Below are 11,236 nucleotides of genomic sequence, written 5' to 3'. Positions count from 1 at the left end.
TCTCCCTCCTGCAGGTTTGCACAACTCCTGGTGAGATATTTGCATGTTCTTGCACATTTTTTTGCCTCACAGGCAGAGGCAGGGAAGGACACGTTAAGGAGAAAGGGAAGTCAGTGGCGTCTTGCTAAAGCTGTCTGTTCCTCTTGCTTTTCCACTTCCTCTTCCTCCTGGTATCAGCAGCTGTGGGGTTGCAAGGGGAAAGCCAGGCCAGTGGATAATCCCCTGCCCCACCATGTATATGAAGGTGTATGGGGAGGAAACCTAAGCAACTTCTTCCTTGAGAAAGGGGTTTCCTCCCTCTCTTCCCCACCTGGTCTCCCCTTCTCCCAGTGCAGGCTCCCTCTCTCCTGCTCTCCCTGGGTGCTGGGACGCTGGTGACAGCAGATGCTAAGATGGCTGCACCCATGCATGCCCTCAGGCTTGCGCTGGCTCCAGCCAGTCCTAGGTCCCTCCATGACAGCCTGAGGCCCAGGAGGGAGGCACAGAACTACTCAGGGCCCCGTGAGCTTGATGGTGGGGGAAGTCAGGGCACAGCCATGAACATTGCTGAAGGGCACAGAGGAGGGGGGCTGAGGGCGCACAGCTTCCTGAGCTCCCCAGCTGCCAGAGCTCTTTTCCCCACAGAAACTGCCAGTGTCCAGCTCTCGTTAGACCCGCATCGCTCTCCCATCCTCCCCCTCTACTGATTCCCCCTCAGACACAGCTGCTAACAACTTCCCAGCCAGCAAGACTACTTGCTTGCCAGCCTGCTTGTTTGCCTGCTTGCCTGCCAAGATGGCCACCAGGTTCTCTCCACATTGCCCTTGCCTCAGGATAGGAATAGGTTGGTGCAAACTCAGCCATCACAGCTACATGCACATCACCTGCAATTTAGCTCATTAATCATCTAATCAAGCTACCACTGATGGCCAGCTGCCGTCCTAAACAAGATACGAGCTGTGGGATGTGAGGGGCAATGGTGCTGTGGCAAGCCCTCTGAGACCTCCAGCCCTGTGTTTCATGGGGCTGTGGCTGTAAGCTTCAGGGCTCTTGACAACTATGGTGAATTCTGCACTTTCAGGAGGAGAACCCTCTGGTGCCTCTGGAGGGTTTAGTAAAGGCCTGGTGTTCCTGTTTGGTCTGTTTGGAGTGTTTTCCAATGCAGCACTGCTTTCAGTTCCCCTGAACTGCGGCTGAACCCAGACAGGCAGAATGCAGGAGCACCGACACTGGCAGAAATCACAGAGCTTGTAGAGCAAAAAGAGCAGAGTTCAAAAGCCAGTTAATCTGAGCCCCCTCTGTGAGTGAGCTTCACAGCAAAAGGGGCAGGGAAGAGCCTGTGACATGGCAGGGAACACTGAGGGCAGCCCAGGGGCAGAGCACAGAGCACGGAGTGCAGGGCAGTGAAGATGAGTAATTCAGTGGAACATGACAGTTAATACCTGAATACAAGCTTTGTATTCAAAGAATTGCTTGAGATTTGAGCCAACAGAGCACTTATAAGGTCAAGTCACAAAAAAGAAAGACTTTTTGTGTGCAAGATTGTTTTGTATGGCAGGTGCTTTGCATCAGCTTTAGATGTCCATGGGAAGGACTGTGCTCTGGAAGGACTGATTTATTACAGTGGATACACCCAAGCAGAAAACCAGGAGCTTAACATGCACCTGACCATGAAGCTCTGGAGTATGCTGGCTTTCCTTCATGACAGAAATATATCCTTCACAAAGCACAGCTGGGGCAAGGAGACTCTGCCAGCATCATTTGACTTCTTTCTTGACTTTGACAATTCTACTTTCTCTAGCATAGAAAAATACAAATAGTGGAAAGAGATTTCTGCACTCCTTGTCAGACCAATATAACAACAATAGTTAATGGTTGTAAGAGTATAGGAATTGAATTATGACAATTTTAATGAGTCACAGCATTGACTTGAGGAGCTTTCTGGGAATTCTACATGTCAGCTGTCCACAAACAGTATCTGGAAAGCTCATTTGTTCCCATAAACACGACACTGTGTGTATACATGAGAGAATACTGATAATTCACCCATGAACACATCAAACTTGTGTCATAAATAGTAAAACCACCTTCAAATGGTAACCCAGTGGAAATGTAGTAGCACATTTTTCAGGAAGTCTAGCCCTGTCTGCAGACATAAAGATAACATAGACTGAACAACCATGAAGAAACATTCTCTGTCATAGCATGCTATAGCAATCGGAGTTAGAAGCTCCTGCCAATGTTCATGAATATCAAGCTTTTACTGAAAATCAGGTACTTTCCGAAGTGTTGCTGTAACAGGATCACCACTGCGGCACAGTGGCACTTTTCCGCAGACCTTAACTCTGTGGAGTGGCACAGCATTGCTAAGCAGAGTTGCTAATTCTCTGCCTTGCCCTCTGACGAGGTTCACATACACCTAATCATGGAGCAGCATGAAAACAGGTAGACTGTAACTCTCTCAGAACAGGTATGTACAAAGAAATGATCAATGGCAAAGTATGTAATTTCTGCTGCTGCTCCTAGCATGCCACTAGGAGGCAAAAGCCCCATAAGAGCATGAAGGAGGCAGGAAGAGAAGTTTCTGTGGAAAGCTGTGCTAATATTGACTTTCTCTTGCTGAACGCTCCTTACATTTACATGTGTTGCATATTGCAGACATACAGAGCAACACTATTCTGATTTAGGAAGGAGATCGTCAAACTTGCTTAAACAATATTAACACATCTGTCCAAAAGTGCTCTCACATGTACTTTTTTTCCCCATCTATACATGGATTATATATGGATTACCTCCCCCAGCCAATAATTTTTGTTTTGTTCTTCTCCACCCTCATTCACCACATAATTCTGTTATGGTGTCTCACCTGTTTTGGGATCATTTAATAGACTAAGATCAGCGAAATGAAGCAAGTTAAAAACAACATGGAAAGAAAAAAAGGGTATTTTTATTTTGTATCATTTCACTTCACCTCCAGCCATGGAAATGACACAACTGTGGAGCTAACAAGATCCTGACTATGGTATTCTTTGTGAGCATTGAATTGTAAAGCCAGAGGTGTTCAGATGGGAATGTCCAACGATTCAAACCACTTCAGAGCACAGGACAGCATCGGTAGATGAAAGATATCTTAAAAAGATGGACTAGCACTTATGGTGCTAGTGAAGCTCTTATCCATCTTTTTTTCTTTCCTCTATTTTTGTCAAATTCAATTTAAATCCTAAGCAGCCTCTTTTCACAAAAGTAAATGGAAACAAAAAGTTGAATAAGTGCTCTGATAAAAAAAACACCTAAAGCTACAGTCATAAAAGTTGCACACGGGAACAGTAATGCACCATTGCTACTCTGGGATTTAAACGCTGGTTTTGGTCTACTCAGACAATGGAGTGGCATGTTTATACATTAGAAAGCATTACCATTGCTGATATTCTTGTCTTGCTTGAATATAATTTTGTGATTTTGTTGCTGGTACTGCTGTTGTTTTTTGTGAAAAATAGAAACCCAAAATATCTATAAGCTGCTTTCAGGCTTGTGAGTCCTGTTCCTTAAAATACTAATGCCTTCAAATTTTTTATTCACCTAAAAATAGCTAGTGTCCCTGAACCAATTACAGACATCCTTCACAGAAATACGTGGAAAAAACAGAGAGGATCCAGGAAGTTTTTGCACCTGCAAGTGTAAAATTAAGCATATGATAGACATTTCAGATGGGCAACTTTCACAGAAATTTCACAGCATGAACAGTTGTTTTAATTGTGTTTATTGCAATTTATATTCTCAGAAGCATTCTATCAGGTATGAATATATTTGTTTCTGAGTAATGGACAAAAGAGAAGATGACAGGAAACTGACTAGCATTCAGAGTTGCAAAGATGAGTTCGTCCTTTGATCATTGCAAGATTTGTCTAGTGCTGATACTGTGCACATACTTTTCCAGCAGTGTTTACCCATGCAAAATGACTGTATTGCTACAGTTAGCACATTAATGGTCATGACGACTGCCAAATAGAATAGCAACAGTCACAAAGTGTAATATTCCTTAATAATAAATGCCTGATCATCAGTGTTGATTATTTTCACAAATAAACATGATTTTATAAATAAAATCCAGTGTTTAGCAGAATGGATAGCATAAAGATCTGCATTTCTCCCACTAAGAAAAAAAACCCATTGTGTTATGCAACAAAAAAAATTAGTTAGCATTGGTAAGTGGCAAATAAAAAGCACATGGCAGTGTTTTTAACTCAAATAAGCTCCATCCAGCACTCTAATAAGCTTCTGAACTAGCTAAGATAGAATTTTTTTAAATTAAGCTGGAAATGTCAAGCACTTCCAAAGCTTGATTTTGACATCCCAAAATTTTCCAAAAATAATTAAAATTTTGTGCAGAAGAGGAAGTGATAAACAATGAGGAAGAGTCAAACAACCTTTTATGAAGCTCAAATACAAACAATTTTTATTCTGCAATCCCATCCCTGTGAAAAGCTCAGCAACTTCACTGAGGTCTGTTTAATAGAGGGTTCTGCCTTTGTGGTTTGGGTTTAACTTAGCACAAACACAGGCTTAGAATTTCATGTGAAGCTTATTTTCTCAGTATTGGTTTTCCAATCCTTTATTATCCTTCAAAGTCTTTGATTCGTGTAATGAACTCACAGATGGAAGGGCAGCAGAAATTTACGTTCATAGTTTAAAAAAAGAAAAATTATGTATCTCCATATAGCTAAATCTTTAAAAGTCTGACCAGCAGAATCTCTTGAGATCCTACTGGCAAAGGAGAGCGCAAGCAAACATGTTAGCTGTCACCTGAGGAGTGGGAATGTACACAGTGATTCTCAATGGTAGCAGGGAACTAGACTTGCTGACCCAAGAGGTCGGTCCACTCTTGTCTTTACACCTGTAATTATCACACAAATTTTGTTAGCCATTACTCTGTGAAGACTTGAGCTTGTATGCACCAATATGGCCCTACAGGACTCTGCAATATGCGGTAAATGCATCACAGGGTGAATACTGCTGATAGCAGCAGCCAAACAGTCTGAACACATTCTAGTTCCCATTCTCCCACCACTTCTTGCTTAATATCCTGAGAAGAGCAGTTTTCTTCACTGATCATAATGAAACCCACAAGCAACATTGTTATGCAAACCCTTGCTTAGAAGCAGAACTCCTCTTAGCAAACAGAGCAGGCTGCTGAACTGAGACTGAAGTGGATTGTTTCATTGCTGGAACCAGTTTTTCTGCCTGTATCAAAGTATTGGAGAGCTTTGGGGAATCAAGGTAAATTGTTGTTTATGTTTGTCTTAGAAATAAATGAGCAAAGTTCCAGGAGCAATAGAATTGTTATGAGGTATTACATACAACCTCATATAACTGGAAATTTTAATTGTAGATTTTACTTAAAATTGCTTATGGAGCTGAAGATATGCCAGGTTAAAAAAATGGACTTCTCTCTTTCAGAGTTTTCTGTCTGGTTCCCTGAAATTTTACTGAGATCAGTCCTACTTTAAGTGCTCTTTGCATTTCGAACAATAACAGAAAAAATGTCACCTAAATGCAATTATTTTCTAGTAATTCCTTTTGCATTATTTGTGGCTGGTTGGTTGTGAGTGGGGTATTTTTTAATATACCGTGCCCTGGATTGAGATATTTGTATATAATTTGTTTGTAGTGGGTTATGAAAAATATTTTTCTTTCCATCGGTAAGTCAGAATGGTAGTCAATGTCTTAAAACTGCAAAAAATTTTCTTTACAATCACAGGGGACCTCAAAATTCTAGAAACAAGGGTAGGAACTTTTCAGTGGCAAGAACTTACATTTTTCTTCCTGGAGATTTGGAGACATTACATTAGCTTTAGTGGAATAACCAAAGTCAAATCAAAGATGTTTGTAAGGCAGTCACTGTATACACTATATTCAGAATGAAGAGGGATCTGTCTGCCTCCTTTCTGAGCTGTCTCTCTAGAAAATTTACATTATTCTGAAAGCTGTTGATTAGCATATGAGGAAAATAATTTTTAGAACCCAAATTATTAAGTACTATAGAAGTCTGTGGCTATATAAAGTCATGTGAAAAGAAAAATGGTAATCCCTTTTCAGAAAGGAATATTAGCTAGCCTGTTCTTATTGGATAGAAGTTCTTGATGGAGAAGTTGCCAGGTTTCAGTTGTTGAAGACTGAGTTGCCAATAATTGACAGGTATTTTTATTTTGACATAGACAGGTTCCAAAAAAAAAGCCAGCAAATATGAGTTAAACTTTGTGCTGAACTTACCAGGACATAGGATGAATAGATGACCATGAATGGATAGGTGCTTTGGCCTCTTGCATAGGCTGTAACAATAGTTTGAGTCCAAACTGGGGTGCCATCTGGCTGTTCTGGTCAAGCCCTATGCTTTCACTAGTTCTGGTCTCAGTCTGACCTGGAGTGGATAAACTCTATTTTCCTCTCATGCTCTTGAAGTATGATGTAGTTGTTCTTATGATTAGGTAAAAGATGATTAAAAGTGACAAGAGAGGGACAATGGAAGCATAGAGGAATGCGTGATGGAAAAGATACAGAATGCAGTGTGATCAGGCTGGAACACTGTCTTGTGTAATTTTAACAACCACATGTCCTCATGAGTGTGCTGGTTTTGCCTTGCAGGTGTTACAGAAGGATGCTTGAAATTATGCTCTCAGGATAACATAAAGGGTGTGAGTCTCTCACCAGGGAATCAGATAGTGTTGCACAATTCCTCATATAGTCAGCTGTTACATATATTTCACTTGCTTAACTGAGGATGGTATGCACACCCTTTTATTGATCCAGTGTTGCCGTTTGAAAAAAGAGCAAGCACAAGGAGAAGTCAAAGTGAAATGATCTTTTGGCTTCACCAAGACTGAAAAGTAAATAATGAGACCATATTTATTCCGAAACAAAACAACTTTTTTGGTTTTTTTAAATCAAGCTGCTAGTTAAGACTGGAATATTCACAGTGAATTCAAGAAGAATACAGTTGAAACATTTGTATTTCTGTGTTCTTATAATACTGTATAGGAATGTACAGTTATATTGTAAAGAATGGATAATTGCCTTTGCTTACACTGAGGTGTAATTAAGATCCAGTTGTGGAAGAAGTCTGTATAAGTGTATCTTGGTATCTGTGTGATTCTTTGTTGAAGGCAGTGGGAAGCTGGGAAAGTATTGCATATACAAATCTCCTTGGTGAATCCATGGAATGGGACCTAAAACCTAAGTATTGTTCCAGATATGAGCAAACACATTTGACTAATGCAACCATCTCATATCAAAGCAAATGTTGCTGTGCACTTTATGTGCTGCTTCCAGTTCAGAGCAGAAGCTGAAAATCCGAAGTATTTTGCACTGAATTTCCCAAAAAAGAGAAAGTTCAGAAAATAACCCACGTACTTCTCGCATGAGACTCCTCTGTCCCACAGGCACTTTTCACTTTAGAGGGGAAGGGTATGGTGAACTTAATCTCCCTTCAGAATCTTTTCAAGTTCCCATTTCATGATTTACAGCATATTGTATGTGCTAATGGAATAGGTAACTGCTGTCGCTTCTGGGAAGGGAAACAGAAACCGCGGAGATTTCTCTGTGAGCATAGTCACAAATAAAAGATTTTCTCTTTATCCCAGTTCCTTTTCTGCCTCCCTGGCCCATCAGGTTTTACATTAGAATCCACAATATGGCTTCTAGTATAACGTACCTTATGAAAGCAGGAACTGGTGACGTACATTACAGAGAAGTGGATAGACTTCTATTTCTCACTCTCTTCTGGTTCTTAGTGTTACCTTTACCCTTTACTACTGATAAGTAAGTAAAAGACAGAGGCTATGTTGCTGATTGTAAACCCTTCCACATGCCCAGGAGCTTTTTACTCTTGAAGTACTTGTAAATCTGCATGACTAAGGCAAAGTTTGTTCACAGTACTGGCAAGAAATTTATTAAAAGAAATACATTGATAGTCATAACATGGCAGTCATGAATGGTTCAGTGCACTCGAAAGCATGTATGAATGTAATTGATCTTGCTATTACAAAGAGGTAGAAAACTTCTGAGAAACCGTAATTCATAACAAGAAGTTTTTTTAAAGCTGCATTTCCAGCTTCCGAAAGTCTACATGATGAACGTCTCTTTTCCAGGAGGAACACATTGCTATAGTTTGACACAGGATATTTTCTTAAATTTCAAATGGAAGAGGTAGTGGAAGAATCAATTTATTGCTAGAACTTTCAAAAGAAATGAGCTCCTGAGTTAGCTAGGTGGCTGATCAGATTGTAATTTATAAGTTCTGAAGACCTGAAGACTTCAGACACTGAGGTAAAGCTATAGTATCTCTGACGGTTTAGATTTTGTTAAAGCAGTTAAAAAAAAGCATGTATTACTACAAAGTCAAAAGAGATCAGAGACAAAAGGCTTTGTCATTCTCCCTGGCATTGCAATTAGCTTAACGTTCTGCTTAAGTGGGTGAAATCAGTGCTTTGTGAGGCAGTGTGGGAGAAATCTTGAATGATTAGTGATACGTATACATACTTCTGCAGTGTAATTGTGTGTGTGAGTGCATATGCATCAAATAGCAGTAGATGGCTTACTCCTGATAATCTCTATAGTAAATGTGTACTTCCTCTCTTCTCTATACGTGCAAAAGAAATGACAATATGGTGCTCTGGGGATAAGTTTCACATATGTCTTAGTTTGTCTGTCTTTACTGTAAGTAACTTTGTAGTATAATACACACAGCTTGGAAAGATTCAATTTCTTGGTGATACTGAAAGACTGGGAAAGTTAACTTTAAGTCACAGAAGTCACAGGTAAAACTATTCCAGCATAACTGGCAATTCATGTAATGTGATACAATCAAACAGAAGGCAAAAGGAGCAACACCCCAATTTAGAAGCTTTTGTTAACGAAGTAAAAAAAAAAAAAAATACTGAACACCTACTGAACTGTACTGGGTAAAGATAATAAATCATTCTCCAACCTCTTTCTATGATATTTTTCAGACCCCCATTTATTGTGCTTTGTAGTGATACTCCTTTGATTCCAAACAAACGATTCAGAAACCTTCTAGATATAATATTCTAGCTTTGTACCATTAGTCTTACATTTTAACTTCCACACACAAAACAGATCCCACTTGAAGATGTAAATCAGATACACCACCATTATCTGCTGTAGCTGCACCCCTGCTTCCACTGTTGGCTGGGAAACGAGTCCCTGCTGCAGAGGGCTCCTGGAACCCAAAGCTGGCTCTAGCTCAGGGGTCCGACTGCCTCCCTATTACCCCCATCCTTCTCTGCACTGTGTTTTAATTGTACTGAATTCAAACATATTGAGCTTTTGCTCTCAGTTCACACAAAAGACTGGTCCTGAAAGTTATTGAGAAGGGCTGACAAGTGAAAACAGTTTCAAATGAAGCTGTGTTTTTTCCACTTGGAATTGTTCAACCTTTTTTTTTTTCCCTCCAAGAAGTTAAGTATCTTTGACAGTTTCTAGGTGGTTTACTCCACATGTTTTCATTTTGCATCTACACATGCACTTCTTTTTTCCCCCCAGATACAAAATGGAGAAGATAAACAGGAACACAGAGAGGAGAGGGCGAGCAGCAGGGAAGAAAATTGCTGAGAAGGGAAAGAAAAACTGGCACACACACCCCAGAACAGAAGAATTTCTGTTTTCACAAGGGAACTTGCAGTTCTCTAAGGAGTTTATAGGAATAACACTAGTCTGGAAACCCAAGTTCTAGTACAGTCTATGCTTCTCAACTCAGGACACTCATATTTTTAGGGATACATTAATCTCAAAGTAGTATGTATTTTCTTGGTTTTATTAAGTGTTCAGTTCCTAATTCTAGAAATAAAGAGATTTTTAGTATGCCCAAAAGGATCTGCATGACCATTGTCTAAATGCAGTACCTTCACTGAAAATTTTAAAAGATTGTATAACCACAGCAAGGGTATAACAAAATACAAAGCTTCTCTAGCCCTACAGGAAGATGTGCTATAATATCTCCACAGCCAATCAGCAGTACTACAAGCCTCAGACCAGGAAATTCTTTAAAGTACAGTATGTGTGAACATTGCAACAACGACTTTCTCATTGCTGCTCTTTCTTTTTGTCTTCTTTATGCTTATAGGATGTCAGGGTAGATGTGAAATCACTCATGGCGAAATTTAACACCGGTAACAACACCACAGAGGATGTTTCTGGTAACAGCCACCCCTTCAAAGACTCTGGACGACCTACCTATACAGGATTACAGACAAGGAAAGCAGCATTTGAGAAATTTGCAAGTCAAGGAAATGCAACTTCTTCTTCAGGACCCAGTACTTTTCACAAACCTGTTCATCCTAAGCCTCCTCTGGCAGTCAAACCTTCAACTGGTGATAAAACAGAGAAGGATCCAAAGCCCCCATATATGAAACCAGTGGCACAAAGGTTTGGAGTTCAGCTTCAGGCAACTAACAGAGAAAATTATGAAAAAGCTGGATGCACTAAATTCCCCACCAAAACCAGTGACTCAGCAAAGGAAGAGCAAGTGCCTCTGTATCCAGACCTTGCACAGAACAGGTTCCTTAACTGTGCTCTTCATGAGAAAGAAAAAAGTGCTCTGGGAACAAAAACAAATCCAAATTTTGCACCACAGGAGAGAGAGGCAAACCCAGCATTTTCAAAAGTAACTGAAGTTAAGGAAAAGTTCTTGTCTGCAACACAAGAAAAGGAGCCCAAATCTTCTTTCTCTAAACCACCTCTTTTACAGAAACCTTCTCTAAATCATGATGTCTCCCACAGTGAAGACACTTCTAATAAAAAAGTTTTGCTTCAAAAAGGACTATCAAGCCCTAGACAAAATATACACTCATTTAAAGCAACAAAGGAAATGGCTGAAAATAGTAACTGTTCTGCAGAAGCTTCAGGCAGTCATATTTCTAACACAGCTCTGAAGCCTACTGATCACTGCTCCAGTTCATCTCAAGGAACCCCCAAAAATATGGAGGAAAAGACTGAAGAAAAGGGAATGAGTGCTGCGAAGAACATCTTTCTCAACAAAATCATCCAGGAAGAGTCAGGTTCCTCTTCTAAGTTCCGTAAGACAAACACAGCATTTGCTGAAGAAAGGCTATCGGGTGGATCACAAGAGAAAGAGGATGGGGACAGGAGCTCAGGAACTCCCAAGCAGAAAGCCTTGCCCCCACTGTTCAAGCTCGGCCAGCCCCCACAGAAGCCCAGCAGACCCCCCAGCGTGGATCTGGAA

General features: G+C 40.4%; 1 protein-coding gene across 1 annotated transcript in view; it reads left to right on the top strand.

Annotated features, from left to right (window-relative positions):
- Window positions 1-10,144: 10,144 nt before the first annotated feature.
- The window catches only part of FYB (FYN binding protein), a 38,486-nt gene continuing 37,394 nt past the window's right edge, over window positions 10,145-11,236 (top strand). The window contains exon 1 of the mRNA XM_010021304.1: window positions 10,145-11,236. This exon is cut by the window's right edge and continues 46 nt beyond it. Within this exon, the coding sequence (XP_010019606.1) occupies window positions 10,145-11,236 (1,092 nt within the window).

The sequence above is a fragment of the Nestor notabilis genome, unplaced genomic scaffold (genome assembly GCF_000696875.1).
Source record: "Nestor notabilis isolate BGI_N333 unplaced genomic scaffold, ASM69687v1 scaffold6959, whole genome shotgun sequence".
NCBI classification, from domain to species: Eukaryota; Metazoa; Chordata; class Aves; order Psittaciformes; family Psittacidae; genus Nestor; species Nestor notabilis.
This window is presented reverse-complemented; position numbering and strand designations above follow the sequence as displayed.